The sequence below is a fragment of the Colias philodice genome, chromosome 11, assembly GCF_061535455.1.
Source record: "Colias philodice isolate Cphi_HAF_F1 chromosome 11, ilColPhil1 Martin Lab GWU primary, whole genome shotgun sequence".
NCBI classification, from domain to species: domain Eukaryota; kingdom Metazoa; phylum Arthropoda; class Insecta; order Lepidoptera; family Pieridae; genus Colias; species Colias philodice.
The window spans coordinates 3,278,462-3,300,953 of record NC_143096.1 but is presented as its reverse complement, the minus strand read 5'-3'; the positions used below and the strand labels follow the sequence as shown (position 1 = coordinate 3,300,953).

General features: G+C 32.4%; 1 protein-coding gene across 2 annotated transcripts; it reads right to left on the bottom strand.

The window, feature by feature from the left end:
- Window positions 1-456: 456 nt before the first annotated feature.
- Papss (3'-phosphoadenosine 5'-phosphosulfate synthase) lies at window positions 457-22,338 on the bottom strand. Of its 2 annotated transcripts, none has more exons than XM_089700566.1 (14): window positions 21,965-22,338; window positions 12,371-12,545; window positions 10,495-10,667; window positions 8,608-8,745; window positions 8,048-8,167; window positions 7,468-7,605; window positions 5,703-5,765; window positions 5,185-5,424; window positions 4,146-4,301; window positions 3,458-3,563; window positions 3,083-3,225; window positions 2,014-2,175; window positions 1,272-1,380; window positions 457-972 (listed from the first exon to the last, which is right to left on the bottom strand). In XM_089700566.1, the coding sequence occupies exons 1-14, from the start codon at window positions 22,001-22,003 to the stop codon at window positions 863-865; spliced, it is 1,872 nt and encodes a 623-aa protein (XP_089556692.1). In that variant the 5' UTR covers window positions 22,004-22,338; the 3' UTR covers window positions 457-862. The 2 variants fall into 2 exon arrangements, with proteins under 2 accessions (XP_089556692.1, XP_089556691.1); XM_089700565.1 differs by lacking the exon at window positions 21,965-22,338 and adding an exon at window positions 19,475-19,750.
- Window positions 22,339-22,492: the final 154 nt, after the last annotated feature.

The window sequence follows — 22,492 nt, the reverse complement described above, 5'->3', positions numbered from 1 at the left end:
TACGTCAACACAAAGTTGATTGTTGAACTGATTATTATGCATACTGATAAGGGTCAACATACGCTGATAGCGACTTTGTTGTTTGAATTTGATAATAATTGTTTGTGTTAGAATTTGAGTATTTGTTTCGTACCTAAACCTAACATCATGATAGTACCTACGGTACCAACATATTAGCAAATTTTGTTTATATAAAAATACAATTTTATTTATTCTTCAGAATATTTGCAGTTTTAAGTATAACATTTGTGTCTTGAATGTTTTCATATTTTCTACAGTTAAATATCTCTACAATAGATAAAGCGAAACGTTATATTGATGAAATTAAATCTTAATTCATAGCAATAAGGTTGATAATGAGGAACAACGCATTATTATTGTATTTCTGAATAATAATGTCATTGATTGCGAGAATGATGGCATATATTTTGTGAAGGGATGAAAATAAAACAACAATTACACTATGTATATCACTTTATTTGTATAATTAAATAAATCTGTCTGATTTTCAAGCACCATAATTATACTTTATGTTTAAAATAGACATTTTAAAATCTTTTAAAAATTAACAAGGACCCTTCCCTTTAAATATATAAAATATAATACTTCAGCTATTGTTCTTAACCGAATAAATTAACAGTATAATATACATCGATTTCGCTATTTTGTGACAAAAAATACTGGAATGTGTAAAACTACACAAACAAAAATAGGAATGTAATAAAAACATTAAACATTGCACTCACATTGAGATATTCACAATAATATTTGATTTATAATAATATAATATAATAAATATAAATTAAAACATTTGTGCCAAATAAACGATTATTAAATAGTGATCTTAAATAAGTTACTATAATTAGTTTGTGTCCATTTTGGATTTTAGAGACTGGTAATATTCTGATAATACTTTCCAGGCGGATGGCGCCATGAATCCTTTTGGCGGTTCCTTGCCAGCACGAGCGAGACCTGATAAAAGTAACAAATATTAATAGAAATTAAAATATGCGGTCTTAAAAAATTAAGAATTAGAAAGAACAATATGAATGTATGTCAAAAGAAGGGAACTGTCTTTGCATTCAAATATTAGGGTTTTTTATTATACCGCTATAGAAAATAACGTATAATTTTAATTTATTCTCTAATAAAATTACTTTTTTTTTTAATTCGAAAGAATAATCATACCAAAAACTATATAATTACCCCAATGTATGTACTATGGGTATTAATAAATAATTATAATCAATATTTTCTGGTAATTGATATACCTCTCATCCTTGTTCCAGATATGAAATCGAAATCTTCCTTCCTGGTGGGATCGAAGAATGCCATCTTGCCAACAGATGCGTCGTAAGCGGCAACGCGGAATGGAATGATCTAGAAACAATAAACAGATTTAAAATTCGAATGTTCTTGATTTTTTTAAATAATAATCATGGGAAAAAGCTCTCTTCGCGAGCGCGCGAATCGCAAGACACACTCTGCGAATATGGAATGCACAAACACGCATATTGTGTAAACATATTCGTGTTCGTTAATCGTTTTGTGATTCGCACGAATGTATCAATGCGGCATTGCATGCATCACAATAAATCTATGACCATTGAAAATTTCTGGGGAGTCATCTAGTATAAAGCACAGCTCTATATCGCGAATCAAACATAATATACCATGACCGAACCCGCAGGAATTGTTCCTATCACTATGTAATGATTTCTCTATGATCTCGGTCTATTTCTAACTCAAACTCAAACATTTATTTATTCAATTAGACTTCTTCTAGAAGCACTTTTGAAACGTCATTATATACATATTTTTAACATTTACCACCGATTCGGAAAGCAGTATCTACTATCTACGGAGAAGAACCGGCAAGAAACTCCATAGTTGCTCTTTTTAATCATGTCAGTTTTACAATTTAATTTTACAAAATACATAATATGTAACATCATATATTGTAATAATATGCCAATGCCACATGATGCCGCTTGTTTATTGCACATTACTCACCTCCAGATCATTAAGGCCCGGTGCAACAGCCAGCAACATGGCACCATGTCGCGGGTCGAACAGGTCCCCGGATCCGTCGGGGTGCGGCAGACCCGCGGGATCCCGCCCCACTATGTAGTGGTTGGCCCCTGCGTTCATACGGCACTTGGCGTGCCATTGTACCTGTGGGGAATGTGTGAATTGAGGGTAGTCTATTCTATACATATAATAAATCTGTAGAAGGGTCAATTCTGTACATTGAAAATATTGAAAAAATAAATAGCAGGGGGTGTTACTGGATCGATACCAAACCCGAATTTTTGTCTGTCTGTCTGTCTATCTGTCTGTATGTGAAGACATCACGTGAAAACTAACGATTCAATTTCGATCAAACTTGGTATAATTATACCTTATTATCCTGGGCGTAAAATAGGATACTTTTTATCCTGGAAAAATACGTAGAAAAAAAATAATCTTAATTTTTCAGTTTTATCCATAGACGTTGTTCTGTAGAACTGCGAACACACGTTGGGTATTATTATAGGCCTAGCCGTATTTGGGTCGAATAGATATTTATAAGATGTTATTGTCAGAGTTACTCAAAATGGAGAAATAAACCATCCACGCGAAGACCCACATCCGCGCGGACGGAGTCGCGGGCGGAAGCTAGTTGAAAATAAAAATAAAATTTATTTGAATATAGCGCGAAAAAAATTGTAAATTCTCATTTTTTCGTGCAAAATGTCGCAACTTGATTTATTTGCAACTACCCACAAATGAGATTACTCGGGATTTTGGGGGAATAGTTTACTTTTAAAATTATGGGTAGTGGCGAATCAACTTAATGGAGGGAGCATTTGCACTTTAATTATATTAGAATTATTTTTTGTAAAATAGGGTATTAGAAGTACTGGTAAGCATTTAATCATTTCAATATTTAAACATTTATATTTTCTACTAGTAAAATGGAAATCGGTATAAATAACTACGCAATAGTGATAAAATTACATAAATAACATAGTAATTGTAATTCTAAATTAAACGTTTATACAAATATGTACCAAAACTAAAATATCAAACAAAATCTCACCTCAGTAGGTCCCGCATACATCATAGGCGAGGGGAATATAGCCAATATTGTGGACTGTGGGTCCAAAACACCCTCGTTGAGAACTGCCTTGTGTTGGTTGATACGGACCTCTAGTGGCACGTCGTCGTCTTTTGTCCAACCGCCTGGGAAATTAATATATTTAGTATGTGGAAAATGTGTTTTTTGTTAATATTCCTTTAGGATATGAAAATTGTAAGGAGATGGACTCGAGTAGGATCTATAAGTTAAATGCATGCTAGCATATCAACGTGATCTTGGTAAATATTCCCTAAAACCAATACTTTATTCTTTCTGTTTCTATTAAAATTGAGCAAACACATAATTTTAATTATACAGATATTTATTAATATTTACCCAGTGGATGCAATAGAAGTACCGGTTTCTGGTATCCCCTTTCAATGAGTTGCCGCTGCGTGTCTTGCATCAGCAGAGCGTGCCCGTTGTGAATGGGATTGCGGAGCTACAAATTAAAATAAATTATGAATAAAAAAAAAATAATCCCGTATTTTTTTGTTTAGTTTTAAAGACCTCAATCATGTTTAATAGACAACTAGAGGTCCGCCCCGACTTCGCCCGTGGTACATATTTCGCAATAAAAGGTAGCCTATGTCCTTTCTCGGGTATCAAAATATCTCCATACCAAATTTCATGCAAATTGGTTCAGTAGTTTAGGCGTGATTGAGTAACAGACAGACGGACAGAGTTAATTTCGCATTTATAATATTAAGTATCGATGACAAGAGAAGCATATCAAAAAAATAAATTTATACACGTAGAAAACCTATATCATGAACGATCGTCATTGTTTTCCGAATTTCATATTGTTCCTAACAAAAATAAATCACATACGTTCTTACATGATTAAAAATTATTTTCAACGCCATAGTAAATATTATTCAGGCCGTCAGGCCGCTGGTGATCGGTCGTTATGTAAATCTTTGGGGGAGGCCTATGACCTGCAGTGGACGTCTTAAAAGGCTGAAACGGTAACGGTAATATGTATATATTATTATTTAATTATATTTTTTCTATTATTACGTACCTGGAAAGCGAAAACAGCGTCCGCATTGAGCTCCCTGAACTTGCGCCGCAGTTCGTTGGGCGTCAAACGGAACGCATCGAGCCCGTCGTTCCAGCGGACCCGAGAGAACACTTCTAAGTTACCGCCTACCAGCCAATCGCCGGATTCTTCGATCATCTGGTGTATAAATAAATATATTTTTTTTTTAATTTTTATAATTTTGAGGAAAGTGCCTTCAGTTGATGACTGGCCGGTTGGCTTGGTTGGTCCTGCCTTCCAAGCCACTGGTCGTGGGTTCGATTTGTGTGATGAACATAGATGTTTGCTCAGTGTCTGGGTGTTAATTCTCTATATAAGTATTTATTTAAAATTATATATGTATGTTTATCAGCCATCTGGTTTCCATAACACAAGCGAAAGCTTAATATGGGATCAGATCGTGCCGTGTGTGAATATAGTCCCGAAATATTTATTTATTTTATTTTTTAGTTAGTAACTTGGCTGTTTTTTTTATACTGTTAAATTGTAAACAAAAACGCAATCACTTCAATAATTTCGCTTGTTTTATGTAATTTTAAATGATAATGTAATTACGACGGATCCTTGGAAAAAGATCGTCATTTTTATATGTTTATGAAAAAATGAAACTAGTAATTGAAAACTTATAGTCATCGTCCTATTGTCCACTTTCTACGCTCGGCGCTCGACATAATATTATATATATCTACGTCGGAGCGGCAACGTCGCGTCAAGCGTTCGTCACGCGTTTGTCGTGAGGCAGTGGACACAGAACAGTAACAATACCAAGTATAACTTATGAATATAATTATACAAAATATATAATAATAATTTGAATTTATTTCATTGAGTTTGTATACCGAGTATAAGGCAACGGAAAATGCAACTCCATCCATTCAATATAAAAGTCTAAATAAAATATCACTTCAAATGCGCAATAATTCAAAATCTAGAGGATTTCTTTCTCCAAAAAAGTCAATGCAAAAAATCCAAAAATTGACGATAAAACGCCTAAACACTATATGTATTTCTAACTACCCACCTTGATATAAGGGTGGCCAGTATTATAAATGCCAAACTGGCGACTGCATCTCTCCTGCTTCCTATGCGGGTAGAACTCCGGCGACCGTAGCACGGCAACACTTTTACCCTCATACACCAGGGATATCGCTTTAGAACCGGTCATTCGTTCTTTGTCTTCCGTTTTAACTGGCAATACTATGGGCACGGATTGGTTGACGATAGTGCCGTCGGATAGTGTTAGACAGTTTGAGTGGAGCGCCTGTTAATATTAGAATAATTATTAAAAACAATATTTGATATTGAATATTTCATAATCAAAGTCAAATAAAGTGAAGTCCCATGTCCCCAAGTGGGGTAAGGGGCAGATGCATTATACATCTGTTTCACTGATCGATTTTCTTTAAGGACAAGTAGGTGATCAGCCTTCTCTGTCCTACCAGACCGAGACATTTTTTTTGTTAAGTCAAAAAGACATTATAAAATTTTAAGTTATCCCGTTAAAAAATATTAAATAAATTCGTAAAATTACATACTTACTTGTAAATATTCAATTTCCCTCATAAATCCTTTCAATGGATACGCCCAACCTTCCGATAATACCTGCAAACATCCATTATTATTATTATTCACAATAAAACTTTAATTCATCATTCTAATTACATTTCAACTAGGTAATTATCAGAGGCGGCTCGTGACAAAATTTTATGGGTGTTCACTTGAAATAAAACACTGAAAATACATGGTGTAAATCAGTACAATTTATTAAAAAAAAATATATATAGATTCCGGGATTCAGGGATTCCGAAGACTCATCATGCCCCCATAAAGCAATTTGAAATGCACCACAAAATACGACACAATCCTTCCAATTCCTTCAATTAACCTTCGTAAAATATGTCTGTTTTCATCGACACGGTCATTGAACTCGCGTATTGACTTTCGGTACCTACGCGGAATCTAGTGCTTTACGAATTTCTTGTCGTCCGATAGACGCCAATTGCAGTTCATTCAACAAATGATACCGAGATTGTGAATGTTTTTTCATCTTGATTGAAAGATGAGCTAAGTCGTCAACGCCCGTTTCAGTCCAAGCACTCTCACCTCCGCCGGCCGCTCCCGCTTTAAATAAAAGACACGGAAAACAAAATAGTTTGTTGCTTTCATCACAAACACACAACCACGGTGTTTTCACATATTGTTCAGATTTAAACACACGCGTATATGTTTTCGTTTTTGTCGTACATTTTTGCGTAAGATCAAGTTCAGGCCGTGGCGGTCCCTTATTAGCTTTACATTCAAGCCGAATTTGTAACGTTTTAACACACTTTTTAATGAACGCCACATTATAATTATTGTTCATTTTAACACTCACAAGTAATACTGATAACTACAGGCTATTTCAACACGTATTTTATAATTTTAATTAGAAAATTGCATGAATCGCGCGCGTGCATTGAAGTTGACTCGAGTGTTTGTTTATATTATAGAAGTGGAAACTGGCAACATCGCGCCGCGCGCGCAATCGCTGTCCTGCCGGGCGGTAAAAACGAACCGGCAACGTTAGCGGGTGCGGCGCTCCGAATTTTGCTACTTTTCCATAGAAAATCTTTTGTTTCACGCGCAGGGCTCTGGCAAAACCCTCTCTTTCACTCCTATTGGATTTCGTATTAGGAAATGTACTAAATCTTTTTTCATTGGAGCGCAATCGTGAGCGCTCCGCTTCGCGCGTTACATAATACAGTAGGTATTATACAGGTGTATGGGATGATGGAATGATGGATATATTCATTGGTATTAACAGTAGTTTTAAAGATTACGATTGATTTTAAATAGTAATAATTAATGTTAATAATTAAATTAAGGAGTATGATTTTATTATAATTATTTATGGGAGTTCATTGCACCAGCGCTCCTTAGGGCGAGCCGCCTCTGGTAATTATTGTAATTATTCAGTTCAAATTAAATTGACGAAGGACGCAGCCTTCACTTTCTAATTAAAATGTCGAGTACTCAAAACAATAAAAAAAGCATTATCTAAATTAAGAAATAATAGGTACTTTGTTGGCTACAGGCTATTACAGCCTGTAGCAGCGTAGCGTTTTACATTTTTAAAGAATAGAAAAAAAAATCACAGCGGGATTCGAACCCGCGTCTTTCGCCTTGCCGTCGCGACGCCTGTTATCAGAGCATTTATTCTACTCTTTCGGTTTCAAAAAAAATATATAAGTACTTATAATTCATTTGAATGTTAAATAAATATCAAAATTACGTTAGTTTTAAGCTAGAAAATAACAAAACTTACTTGAACCCATTGCATGTCGAGCTTAGTAAGCTCAATTTGCGGCAACCTGGCAGCTTCCTCGATAGCACTGCTCAATCTGTTGCCGTAGATGAAAAGCTCTTCCACACCAGATACGCTTTCGAAGTGGGGGATTACTCCCTGGAATAGGAAAAACCATGTATAAACTTGTTCTAAAATCTCATATAACCTAACTCGAAATAAGACAGAATTATAGTTAATAGTGCATACTGCATAGTAAATGTATAGTGCACTTTAAATAAGCATATTTTCAAATACTTTTAAAATCTGGGACGCCACTGGCCAAACCAAAAGACAAGCTCTAAATTGAAAGATGTGAAAACTGTGAAGAATTTAATTGATATTTCTGTATGGTTATTGGACATTTTAAAAAGAGATTTATAAAGTTGATAAAACAGGCGCCTTAAAACTTGTTAAGATTATGCCCCAACAGCATCAACTATTCCAAACCAATAAATACAAGGATTAGCTTACTATAAATGAAGACAATCAACTCGTTTGTTTAGAAGCTATAAGGGAACAAAACAACCTACAATTCTATTATATCTCACTTATAACATACCTGAGCCTCAAGCAGCTTAATAACCTCCATGGTTGATTCTTCCACAGACCGGCCAACTGTCTCTATAACTAACTCAGGAGCTTCTGGACGCTCATATTCTTGTGTGATACCTGTGAATCCCTGGAATTTAAACCGAATTAAATATAAATAAAAAAACCGTTATTGTTGAAAACATCATAGTTATAGTACGTTAAATATTTAATTATTAAAATATAGAAAGAGAATGGTGACTATAAGTTCCCCCATACTCAGATTATATTTTTCAGTGCGGGAAAATGACAATCTACCGTCATCACTTTCCCACACTGGAAATAAAACAGCTATAAGACATCATGGTAACACGCCTGTTGTCTGGTAGAATAGCATACAAACGAAAAATTTCAGATTAGAAACTTGAAATTTTGCACCATGCTCCCTTTTATAGGAAGGGTGAATAAGAAAAAAATAATTTTTCAAATTCCCTCTTAAATTTGATTAAAAGTTTATATGAAACTAGTTTGAAGCAAATTCTTTAAAATTGGTATATTACTATTTACTATGAAGTTGATACAAAAACAAACCTTTATCTGTCCATCCCGAGCCTTCTTATACAGCCCTTTGGTGTCACGTTGTTCACATACTTCTAGCGGTGTATCAATGAACACTTCGAAGAAAGGCAGATCCGAATCCGTGTGGGTACGACGAGCTACCTCTCTATCCTTTAATTAAAATATTTTTTAAGAAATAACTGAACTGCCTTCAAATGGTCAGAACTGGACAAAATAAAATGGGACTAACCGGAAGACACTACTTTAAATAAAGGAAGTGAATAGGTTAACCCAGTCGAAAGTTTTGTGGTAAAAAGCAGTCGAGTCCTCCTTTTTTCGAAGTCAGTTGATAATTATCAAACTAGGTAAGATTAATAATGAACAAAGAAATCTAGGTTATAAAAGGGACTAATGATAAAACCAATTTAGATAATTGAAGGTAGTTATAAATTACTATGTATTAAGATTGGGCGTTGTAAACTACGTTTTAGTTTACTAACAGTAACACACTTTTATGTAATAAGATTGCGATCAGGGACAGATCAAAACAGCTTTTACAAGTTCTAAGGTTTACTATCAAAACTAAACTAGCAAATATTTCAAAAGCATATTTACTACTAGCCTGAGTAAATGTTGCATTGTATACAAAATATTTTTTGCACGTGAAAAAACTGGAATTGCAATGCTCAAATCAAGTTTCCCAGAAACAAGTTTACTGCTGACCCACAATTTACTTATTTAGTAAACATTTTTTAGTACTTTTCTCATGAGTTCAATAACTCGGAACTCCTTCACTATCATTGCCATACTTTCGAGATAACCCATTCCATGTCCTAATTAGTTAACGATAAATCAAATCTGAATAAGATTTAGTATTAATTAGTGTTAACGAACCTTATTAAATAGCAATCGAACACGATAAAGTCAAAGGCCAAATAGATATGAGGTTTATATAGAGCTCTTTATTTTTAGGTGCAAGAAGGAAAATACGCGGATGTATCATTTTGTGATAAGCTGATGACATAATTGTCTACTAATGTATTCACAAGATACGTAGCAGAATTATTGTATTCAGTACCCTAAAAGTATCAAGCGGTCTCTCGAAGGAATTTCCCCCTTCAATGAACAATAACTAAACAAATTTTTCGTTATAGCTCATCTCTATCCTGTTTTCATTTTACAACTGAAGAAGATATAGTTACTGTGAAGAATTTTTTCTAACTTTATTTTCACTAAAATTTGCGAGTTAAGCTAGAAATTACAATTCATGCTATTATCACAGATTACTAAATAGTTACATTTTGAAGAACTTTTCCTCAAATTAAACAAAATCTTATTTAATCCGGCGTTATCATAATGACAATTCAATTTTGAGCCATAAAATGTGTTTAAGATAACAAAAAAAATATCAGTCATATTTATGATCTCAAAAAATTTCATTATAAGCTTTTTTTTGTAAATTTCTCTTTATTATATTTCTACCTAACATAAACTACAAATATAGATATTATAGATTTAATTTAATAAAATATAATTCGAAATGATAACCTCACTTCCTACATAATATAGGTAGATAAAACAGAATATAATTGAATTTCAATTCATTCATAAGTTTTCGATCTTACTATGGAAACGATTTTCAAACTTTATAATCATAAAACTGAACAAACATATTAGGTCAAATTCGATCGATTCGATCGTTATTTAATATTAAGAGAAATCTACCAAAGGCTTAATTTTAACCTTGCATTAAATCCGTTTGAAGTAAGTTCCAAATCGAGTCTAAAGGAGTCGGCTACATATACAAATATGTCGATTACATTCAAACGTGAAGCTACTAAAAGCGTTATAACTTTGTGTAACCCTACAAAAAAGGTCTTCCCAGCAAGCAGAACCAAAACTACAAATTCATCACATTACCTCTGCAAACGGGGACACAAAGCTGCACAAACAGACGACTCCACTATCCGCGAAGAGTTTGGCCACTTCTGCCACTCTTCGGATATTTTCTTCCCGATCCTCTTTACTGAAGCCGAGGTTCTTGTTAAGGCCTGTGCGAATGTTGTCTCCATCTAGACCGTATGCTGGAATGCCTGGAATAGTGCTATTTTTATTTACTAGCGTCTAGCTGTTTGGATTAACCTGTGTTAAAATAAATATAAATAAATAAATAAAGAGATAAAGGAGAAAATATGGTCTAAGGCCCATAGACCATAGTCAAAGGATAAAATATGAATTTGTGCTAGTTATGTTCAGTAGTTAAAAGATGTTAGTTGATTTATCCATTGTAGATTAGGTATGTGTAATGATTTCTCAATTACAAACAGCTGAATAATGAAATATTTCCTCTTTATAATTTTAGAGCAAATGTCGTTGTGTCCTAACAATATCAATATTATTTTATTAAATTATTTCTTTTCTTTTATGTTTTTGCATTGTATTCATTCATATTGTTTTATTTCTGTTTCTGTAATAGTGTTAAGGAAGAGCGGAACCTCCTGACACAAGCATTTTATTTGCTTACTAGGAGTGTTCCAATCACAAATTTGTTTAAGACCTAATGTAAATGAAAGAAATAAATAATTTTGAATTTTTGAATATCCTTGAAATTGTTCATAGGTACTGTTGAGTCAAATAAACAATCGTCATTATTTTTTTTCATTTTGAAGGTTTAATTCAAGGAGAAACCTGTTTTATAGTTATCTTTAAATTTTATAGTGTTATTCAAATATTGTACTACGAACACCATAAATTAGATAAAGACAGTTTTACGAAATCCAATGCTCATCAGACAAAATTTTTCGAGAAATGTAATAAGAAAATAAACAACTCCTTGTTAAAGACAAGACTAATGAGCAACACATGTAGGATCGACCATGATACTTGGCTTCTTTTTAATATTTGAATTGAACAACGAAATAAAATACACTCATAATCCGAGTTAAATGTTTTTGCATGTTATTTTTGTCAACACTAGATCTAAGATATTTTAAAAATCTACTTGTAAAGTTCTTACGGTTCTTACGTATACCTATATTTCGAGAAATTGGCCTCATCATACACTAACCTCGAGGCAAAAACTTAATGATTTTATGTAATAATATTTTACCCTATAATTTTCTCAATAATTAGATTATGCAATAAGCTCTATGATATATTGAACTTTCCTAACAGCTAATTTAATGTGATGTATTATAAAACAACTTGCTGCAATTTTATAGAATATCTAATTTTGTTGATTTTATAAAAGACTTCGGCTTTTTTTCCTTGATCTAAATTTAGCATAAAAGCGTTGCACTTTTTTATTTGCATACTGTCGACGGCAAAGATTCTTTTTTCAAACAAGTTCCAAAAATTATGTGTTTGCAGTTTATTACAAAAGAAGTTATTAAATAATAGCACAATATAGTTACATATTCGACTTTCTTTTATTGAAAACCAGAATTTAACGGTGCCTAAATGATTTCATATAAAAATACGTTTGAGAATTGAAACGTGAAATCGATTGTAAATATGAAAACATTTAAAACTTTTTTTTTTATCATTATTCAATAATAGCATAACAAGTCCTGCACTTACTACTCACAGTAAATATAGATATATAAACTTCGGTTTTAAGCATATAATTCTGTGATAGCTAACATCTCTTCTATTACGAAATGTCTTACAGAAACATTTATATTAAATATTATTTTATATAAAATGCAATTACCCAAAAACTAATAACACATATCTCTACAGACTGATGTCATTTAGATAAGTGCGACCTTCAATTTTGTCAAAACAAAAGGATTACCTTTAGATACGAGATACGCTTCCAATGCGAAGGCAATGCTGGTCTTGCCCGCTCCACTGAGACCAGTGAACCAAACAGTGCTGCCCCTGAAGGCCTTACTTCCGAAGGCCCTGCTTCGCTTGGCCCTGGAAACTTGGTGTTTCTGCTCCACAACGTTGGTTGCTACTTGCGCGCACTGCAACGAATATTTATTATCATCAAGCCCATAAAAATCTTATTTAGAATGCAATAAAAACAACAAGGTGCAAACACATGACCTTCCAGAAATTTGCCTATATACCGAAATTTGGTATTTCAAAAAGTTTTTAGGGAATGTGCGTTGATTTAAATTAAGGATAGATTATGCTAAGATATTTGACCTCATAAAGCCGTATGGAAAATATGGTGAAGTGTATTCTTATGTTTTCAGGCGTTTATGAAGGCCATAGTTAATTAACATTTAATTGAAGCTCTACTTTTTAGTTAAACATACCTAATCATACATTAGTGTATTGTAAGTACATATGTATATTTACCAATTTAAATTCAATACATTTTAAAAAGAATAATATACATGATATAAATTAGGTAGGTATGCTATAGTTGAAACCAATTAACTTGTTTTTCCTTCATTGAATGTTTAATTATTGTTTATCTATGTAATAGGCGAAAGAAACTTTATTTTCGGTAGCATAATTTTTCCATTAGTACAATTTCAGAAAACAATTCGTTTGAATTGTTTCCGTGAACGTGCTAGAAAATCCAATTTCAAGCTATATTGCATTCGATTGATCGTGAAGTAACTTTAAACTAATCAAACCTGACCTTGCGAAAGGTCAGTTAAAAAATAGGTTGGACAGTTAACACTTTACTTCCTGTTCCCTATGGAAAAATGGAATTTATTATATCTAGACACTAGCTGCTCCGCGCGGTTTCACCCCCGTGGCTCCACCCCTGTTGGTCGTAGCGTGATGATATATAGCCTATAACCTTCCTCGATAAATGGGCTATCTAACACCGAAAGAATTTTTCAAATCGGACCAGTAGTTCCCGAGATTAGCGCGTTCAAACAAACAAACAAACTCTTCAGCTTTATAATATTAGTATATACCTAGATTAAATTCATAACTTTATAATAATACTCCTAACACTGAATATTGAAATGAACCTAAAATCTGAATCGATTACTAGGTCAATTCCGAGTCAGATAACATTCTGCTGTGGTCAATGTATTGGAAAATACTTTTTTATCATGTACCTACTCTCATTATTTCTTATACTTACTATTTTCCTGGTTTATAAAATGATTGCATATTTGTTACAATGACCGCTAATTATTATCTCTACAAAATTCGACAAGATACCTTCCTATCTCGATAGATACTTATTAATTATTATTACTATCTTAAAAAATGCACACGATAAATTTTAATCTCAGTAGATACTTATTATTGCAATCTTAATCACGTATATTTTATTTTATTAAATATAAAATGCAAGGGACTAATAAACTTGATGTTTTATGCATCAGTCATTGCAATGTTTACATGTATGAACGTAATTGTAGTAATAAAACAGTAATACGATTCCAACTAATAGGTCATGTTGCATGAACAGAAAATTACATAATTACAGTAGAGTTTAAAAACCTATTTGCCCTTGATTGGTCTTTACTTAAATATGGTAAATGCTGCAGTATGACTCGGTAATTATTTATTTATTAAGTTACCAGGATAGCAATAAAAACTATAACGTAGATGACTAGTTACATATAATAATTATAAATGAACGTTAGATTATAAGATGATGTCCGCGTTACAACTCTACCTTCCTTTTTCCGCTTAATCGGTCATGATATGGAGCTTTTTATATTATGTTTATGTGATGATTAAATGTACATACTACTGTAACTACTGTAACTAATTAAATAAGTAAACTGACCGAGTGATTTATTAGATTAGTTATTTATTAGTTTTGAAAAGGAATATTTTCCGTTTTTTTTTTCAATCGCACATCGCTTCGCCATGTAGGTACCAGGTACTAGGTAGGTATCATAAGTATGATATGATTTTCGTTAATCCCGAAAAAGTCTAAAGGACTTGTAGTTAGTTACTCTTAAGAACAATCTAGGAAATATTACTCATATCTATACATATAATAAATCTGTAGAAGGGTCAATTCTGTACATTGAAAATATTGAAAAAATAAATAGCATGGATGTTGAATGTTACTGGATCGATACCAAACCCAAATATGTGATTAAAAAAATTTTTGTCTGTCTGTCTGTCTGTCTGTATGTGCAGGCATCACGTGAAAACTAACGGTTCGATTTCGATGAAACTTGGTACAATTATACCTTATTATCCTGGGCATAAAATAGGATACTTTTTATCCCGGAAAAATACGTAGAAAAAAAAAATCTTATTTTTTCTTAATTTTTCCGCGCGGACGGAGTCGCGGGCGGAAGCTAGTAACTAATATTCATGTAAAACTAATGCGATTCGACACAATCAATATTAAGTATACTAAGTATTAAATTTAAGAAAACAATTATTTAAAAATTGTTATATAAGTATATTTAAGTAAGTATAACTCTTAACAAAAAGCTTTGAAAAGCTTTTGTCTTTAGGTACTTTCGCCTCATCGATGTGATGGTCGGCATAATAACGGCTGTTTGTATGAATAAAAAGCTACATAATCCTATGTTAGATACTTCTGAAACCTCAGATTAGTAATTAATAGTTTCTAACTTTCTAATAAAACTCAGAGTCTACAAAGTATAAAACAAAGTCGTTTTGAAACTACGCAACGGATTTTAATACCATTTGTAGAGTAATTCAAGAGGAAGGTAGTACGTGTATTATAGTCAGTTAAACTTTAGAAAACGCGGGCGAAACCACGAGCAGAAAGCTATAGTGAACGATAAATACCGAATACGGAACCTCGTAGGTACTCTACTCGCTTTAAAAATTCTCTTATCTCTTGAGGAATTATTGAAATAATTGCATAAGTGCTCATATCGGAAAGTATATGAATTCCATAGATATTGTACCTATTATTTATGAGTTATATGCATGTTACGCGTGAGTAGATATATATTCCAGTAGGCAAAGGTGTTACACAACGTAAAATACTAACATATTTTATATTTATCAGTTGCGTTACTAGAAATAGATTTTACACTGCCACACGTGTAAAATATTATTAATTAAATTCTAAGACGAAAATGTGTTTACTAAGCTATTTTAACTATGTTATATGAATTAAAAATTTACATATCTAAGTAGGTATGTTAAAAATAAACGTATCATATTAACAACTATTTAAACATCAACGTTGCTAATTTCATTTCCGATAGTGATAGATATTAATTAATAATTTCTTAATAAAATAGCCATGAATTGAAAAATAAATAATAGGTACGCCAAAATATATTTAACCCGGCGTCATTGAGGTTGGGTCAAAATGACCCGGCTTGTTTATAATTTACAATATCTTTGTAATTACGTGCACGATTGTGCTTTTCTTTGTAGTAGCTGGAGCTAACAATGTGCATTAAACGTTTTGGAAGTGAAATCCTTTCGAAGTCGAGTGTACTGGGAGCTACACGCGTGTATTTTCGAAAAAGGTAAATATGACCCATCCTCACAATTGATGTTACAATTTCGCGCCATGGCTAACTTATCGATTATGATTTCTTGGTGTCTGCAAACATTTTTTTTGCTTGTTTATGTGAATTTAATGTTTTTGTTTGTCCAACAGGTACTTATTATAAAATACCTGTACTATAAACGAATAGAATAGAAAATATCACGTATCATGGCGGGTTAGACTCTTGTCTGACTCAGACTTACCTTATTATGGTGATGAAGTTGAAGAAGAGGATCATGTTAGAGTGCGGAGTATGTTTCAAGCGGAGAAAAGCGAAAACCCGAATTCAATACCTTTTACAATAAAGCTAAATATGGGGTGGACGTCGCTGATGAACTTTGCGCCTCATATGATGTGAGTCGTAACTCCAAAAGGTGGCCCCTGACAATTTTTATGCCATGTTGGACACACAGGAATTAATGCGTTTATAATACGTCGCATAAATAAAAACAAACCAAGCGATAACAGACGTAATTTTTTGATCTGATCTGGTCTTAGAACATTTGAAAATTCGCCGGGAATTGAATCGATAGCAAGGACAAATGGGCAAAAGAATCAGAGAATTTATTGGTGGATCATCAGAGGAGGCACCTGCAATTCCCGCAAAAGATGTTAAGAGTCTCCGGAAAAAAAAAATAGTAAAACAAAACATTTTGGTCAAGCTTTCCCTATCAATCAATCACGCCTTAACTACTAATAGACTACAAGCCCGCATAGGACAAAAATATGGGTCAAATGAACCACCAGGGGACATATCTAGAACGATAGCAGAGCAAAAAATAATAAGATTCATCACTATGCCGTCACTTGTAAGCTGTCCAACTGAGTGCAGATGAGAATTGAAAAGTACAGGTAGACTCGGTAAATTTTGGTCATATATTTTTGTACGGCATTCTTAACCATCGATAGATCCATTAAAAATAATAAGAAACCGCTCAGTGCCGTACAAAAATGGTGGTCCACCAAGTCGGAATTTTTATTTAATTTCCGAAAGTTGCCGAGGGTAAATTTGGTCATTTGACCATGTACGGCATCTGTGTCATACTATTGCTATACTGCTTTTAATCCATTATTCCGCAACGCCGTACAAAAATCATGGGGACAAGGGGAAAAAATCGAGAGTTGCAATCCCCTCTCTTTCCCCACTCCAGGGGGTCATTTGACTAAGTACGGCTTCGGTTCCAAAACATTATCTAGCACTCAAAAGTACTATTAAAAGCAATGCCGTCAAAAAATAATTGTTCTTTTAAATGTATACCAATAATCATCTTAATTTCATCAAATTCTTGTTATAAAGAGCTGTAAGGTCATTTGACCCTGTACGGGAACTTTTTTTTTAACATGATATTGTAAAATTCAATTGTTGTATAGTATTGCCGTTCAAAAGAAACCGTTCTAAAAAAAGTTATAGAGAAATGCAAAACCAGAAATTTTGTTAAAGATTAAACATCGTAGATTAATGAAATATAATAGTTTTCTACATTTTATCCGTTGTTTTAAATAGTATTAACATAGATAAATTAGGAAAAAACGATGCCGTACATTTTTGTGCAGACCACATCTTTTAGGCTGATGAAAGCGACGAAAGCTACAATTTTAAGGGTGCTTTATGGCCATTTGATACAGTACGGCATTAACATATTTTTACCCAACTACGACAAAGCAAAAGGAGGGTTATGGTTTTGACAGGTCATGTATGTATGTTCATCTATTCCCTCGTAACTTCTAAACTACTTATCAGAATTCGACAAATGACATATCATTAGAAGCGTCTGAATTGTTCACTGGATAACCAGCGACCAGCTAAAGGCTATATGGGGTTTCACAAAATCTAATGTGGCGCAAAAAAATAAAGTTAAGATAAATATGCCGTGTTTGGTATCATTTGAAAGCGCTTTACTTGTACATTTTGAATATGTATATATTACTAGCATTTGCTTGTGACTTTACCTGTATTCATGGACTGATTGCATATAATTCACATCTTTTCGTTCATAGCTTTTTTATTAGTTCATCAATTTAACGGAGTCCATTCCGCCTGACTCCGACTTTCCAAGGTGATAATTAACCACCTCGAGCTTCTTAATATTAATGTATTTTTATATTTTATTATAAAAATATAAAGCAAACATTTCGTTATATGGATTTTTTTCTTTTTCAGATTTTTCCCCTTTGAACCAACGAAAATGTACGGCACATGAAAAAATATTATCTATGCATAAAATACTTTAAAAATAAATTTATTTCGTGTTGTGTCAAATGACCCCCTGGAGTGGGGAAAGAGAGGGGATTGCAACTCTCGATTTTTTCCCCTTGTCCCCATGATTTTTGTACGGCGTTGCGGAATAATGGATTAAAAGCAGTATAGCAATAGTATGACACAGATGCCGTACATGGTCAAATGACCAAATTTACCCTCGGCAACTTTCGGAAATTAAATAAAAATTCCGACTTGGTGGACCACCATTTTTGTACGGCACTGAGCGGTTTCTTATTATTTTTAATGGATCTATCGATGGTTAAGAATGCCGTACAAAAATATATGACCAAAATTTACCGAGTCTACCTGTACTTTTCAATTCTCATCTGCACTCAGTTGGACAGCTTACAAGTGACGGCATAGTGATGAATCTTATTATTTTTTGCTCTGCTATCGTTCTAGATATGTTCCCTGGTGGTTCATTTGACCCATATTTTTGTCCTATGCGGGCTTGTAGTCTATAAACCAATTTTCATGAAATTTGGTATGGAGATATTTTGATACCCGAGAAAGGACAAAGGCTACTTTTTATCCCGGAAAAATGACGCAATCCCGGAAATCCCACGGGAACGGGAACTATGCGGGTTTTTCTTTGACTGCGCGGGCGAAGCCGCGGGCGGAAACCTTGTCTAAAATAAAAATAAAAATGCACAGTCATCAAAAAAAGATAAGCATATCAATTAGGTACCTATAATATGAGAGATTATCGTTTATTTCGGCTTTCTAATAGTTAATTGAATTAAACATAATTTAGATAACAGTCCGTGTTGGTGGAAAAGTTATTTATTAGATTACTAATAAGTACCTAGAATTCAAAGTTTTATGAAGTGAAAATTGCCTGTAAAAATTTTTAATCAGAAGAAATTTAATATTTTTCGCCCGGATATTTTCGCTATTTTATACTTATGTGATGTGTTTAATAAGTAATACAATATATGTACATTATTTTCTATAATAACATAATATCATATGATGTCTTTTTTTAAACAATTATTATGGTTTCGAAACTAAAAATGTAGTAGAAAGTGAATAGGTATCCAGTTTACAACAATCTTGAGGAAATAAACATGAGTGAAAGTTGAGTCATTCATAGAAGTCGCGCTATCGGTAAATATTGGCAACACATTCACACTTTCGCTTTAATCCGCAAAACAATAATTATTTTTCTTTAATAATAACAATATAAGCACTATTAAAATAATAAATCTACAAACCGTTCTTAAAAGTGTGTTTCCCCACTGGCCTATTTTAAATTTCTCAAAAGTTTCTGCAACTTTTCTATTCCGTTTTTCCAAACTCATTTTTGAAAAAAATAATTAGCTTTAAAAAAAATAAAATAAAACTTTCCCGCCAAAAGACGCGAGCGTCTTCGTGTTTACAAACACAGACTATATTAAAATGTTGCCGAACTGTAACCGCGGCAGCGCGAACGCTTTATTGAATAACACTAATCGACTGTTGTTTGACAGTTCATTTCTCTCCCACTGCCGGCAATGTTCTTGAAGTAGGTTTTATAGTACCTACCCTAGTTTTAATAACCTTAGATTATAATTGAAAACGCAATTTACTCGACTGTTTCCTCATTACGTAGAGTCTCATAAATAAAAATATAGGCGCTTACAAATAATTATTATATTTCAGTGAAAAAAATAGATAATAACAATAGTCGTCGTAGTCGTAGTATTACGAAATTTACCAAAGTAACATCTAAAGATGAAGCATAAAATTTAGAATATTAATTATCTATAGGCCTGATCTACCTAATTACTAACGCAAAAGGTAAAAAATTATTTTAGACTTTAATTTATTTAAAATTCAAACCCTGTTACAAAATGTCATAAACCACTTAGTTAATCAATCCGATTCCTTCAGTTCATTGACCCTATTAAATAGGAAATGACCGCAAGACTTAAAAACGCTATATGCACTATATATTATGTACCTACTAGCTTTCCGCCCGCGGCTTCGCCCGCGTTTTCAAAGAAAAACCCGTTCCCGTAGGATTTCCGGGATAAAACCTATCCTATGTCCTTTCTCGGGTATCAAAATATCTCTATACCAAATTTCATGCAAATTGGTTCAGTAGTTAAGACGTGATTGAGTAACAGACAGACAGACAGAGTTACTTTCGCATTTATAATATTAAGTATGGATTAATGTCAACACAATACGAATTTTCCATTGATAAATAGGAGAAAAGACTTTTGTTAATTTATTAACGTCATATTATTATCTTGGGCTTGTTTTAATAAGATTAGTATTTGGTATAAGATAAATATTTCCCTTTATTTATTTATCACGACAATAACGGTTTATTCATCGCAATCTATAAAATGAAATCTATTTTACTATAGAAACGTCATCGATGCTGGTTTAGATTAAAAGAGATAAAATGGAAATTGATTAAGAATTGATGTCATTGAATTTAAAAAAAAAATAAGAAGCTTGCTCGCTCGTATGTTATGTTGTTAATAAGACTGTGTGTGTAACAAATTTTTCCATGACCTAATGAAATGAATACAATATTGAATATTGTTGATGAATATTATATCCTTGTGATATTTCATTGCATTAATCTGAATGAATGCATATTAAGTACAATGAGCATCAAATGATTTTAAATATTACTTGGCAACAAAAACAACCAATTTTTTTTATAATTTGTTTGTTGTTGACACTATTAATAAAATGAATTGTTATTACATAATCCAGTCATACAACATACATACAATCAGGTTTATAGTAATAAATAAGATTATATAGTATTAAGAGAACATATAGCTGCATATAAAAATGTTTGTCGGTGATATCTGAACAATATTTATTATATCACACTTTACAGATAATTAAGTTACATTAAAAATTAAGACAAATGTGATATGCACACATATGCAGTTGGGTTTAGTAATAAATAAAATTAAATAGAATTAAGAGATCAAAGAGATGCATATAAAGAATGTTTTTCAGTGATATCTAAACAATTTATGGTATCACATATTATACACAATAAGTGCAGATAAGAGCTTATAAAGTATATCTGATAACATATATATGATAATGAATATTATTCCTGAAATATGAATATAGGTATCATGTTGATGTTGTAATAGAACTACTTTAAAGGAAACATCAAATACAGACATGAATTTATTCAACTAGGTTTACTTCTAATGCAGTAGGTATTACTATACGAACCAGTAACAAGCTCACTAGAGTTGACCTACTTTCTTTTGAAAATAAAAACTATGACACTCATAAAAAAGCTTTTTTACTTTATCTTTATTACAAAGATAAAATGAAGAAAAAATTTAGATTCCTTACAAGCAGAATATTTTTTACTTTTGTTTAAAATTAGTACAGAGTTTTTAGGGAAATTAAAACCTTTCTTATATATAGGTGCATGATCTCTCTTCCGTACAAAAAGAAAAATACCTATTTAAAATATAAAGAAAATTTAACAAATTATATGCTATTTTGCTACACAATCATTTAATATTTCATATGTTAACATTATAAATTCTATTCATTTATTTTATTTATATCTAAGTACTAATAAGTTAAGAAAGTGGTTAAATTTACAAAAAATATTTCAACATTTATCAAGAAACTTATTGTATATATATATATTTATTTAATCTATTACTATTCATTATTTTTATAAAGGAATTTCTGATTCGAATACTTAAATCAAACAGTTTACTTACTGCTTTGAGCTTCTTCCTGGGTCTTGAGGGTCCATCCATGGCTTTAACTATTTAAATTGATATAACTTTAATTGTTCAATAGGTATTATCAGAGGTTTCTACGATAACTATTATTGATTTTATGGTATCGTTCAGCTATCAATAAAAAATTAGAACAGATAAACAGTCGGCTAGTAGTCATAGACCTTGATTTAAATCGTTATGTGCATCAAATAGTAAATTCAAGCTTTACAGGTACTTCTGCACTATGTGCTGCACTATGCAGCTTTGACCATTTGCCCAGTGTCCTAATTTTAAATTATAATTTACAATGATTATTCCATTATTTCTTTCACAGATTTCTTTACTGTATTTCTTTACGTTGCGAATATTGACACAATGCTGTCACAATGACACAATGACAAATGACAATTAAAAATTCACAAATGACAAACTGAAATCCCTACCTCCATAGCATAAAATCACGATAAAATCACAGCATAAAATAATACTTGATTTATATTAAGGATTACATATATGCCACAACAT

Excerpts from the sequence above, each read along its gene's own strand:
- Papss (XM_089700565.1), bottom strand. The coding sequence starts at position 19,561 with ATGAGTTTGGAAAAACGGAATAGAAAAGTTGCAGAAACTTTTGAGAAA. Across the intron at positions 5,425-5,702 it reads GGGAAATTGAATATTTACAA|GCGCTCCACTCAAACTGTCT; the intron begins GTAAGTATGTAA and ends TAATATTAACAG. Across the intron at positions 2,176-3,082 it reads TGTATGCGGGACCTACTGAG|GTACAATGGCACGCCAAGTG; the intron begins GTGAGATTTTGT and ends CATTCCCCACAG.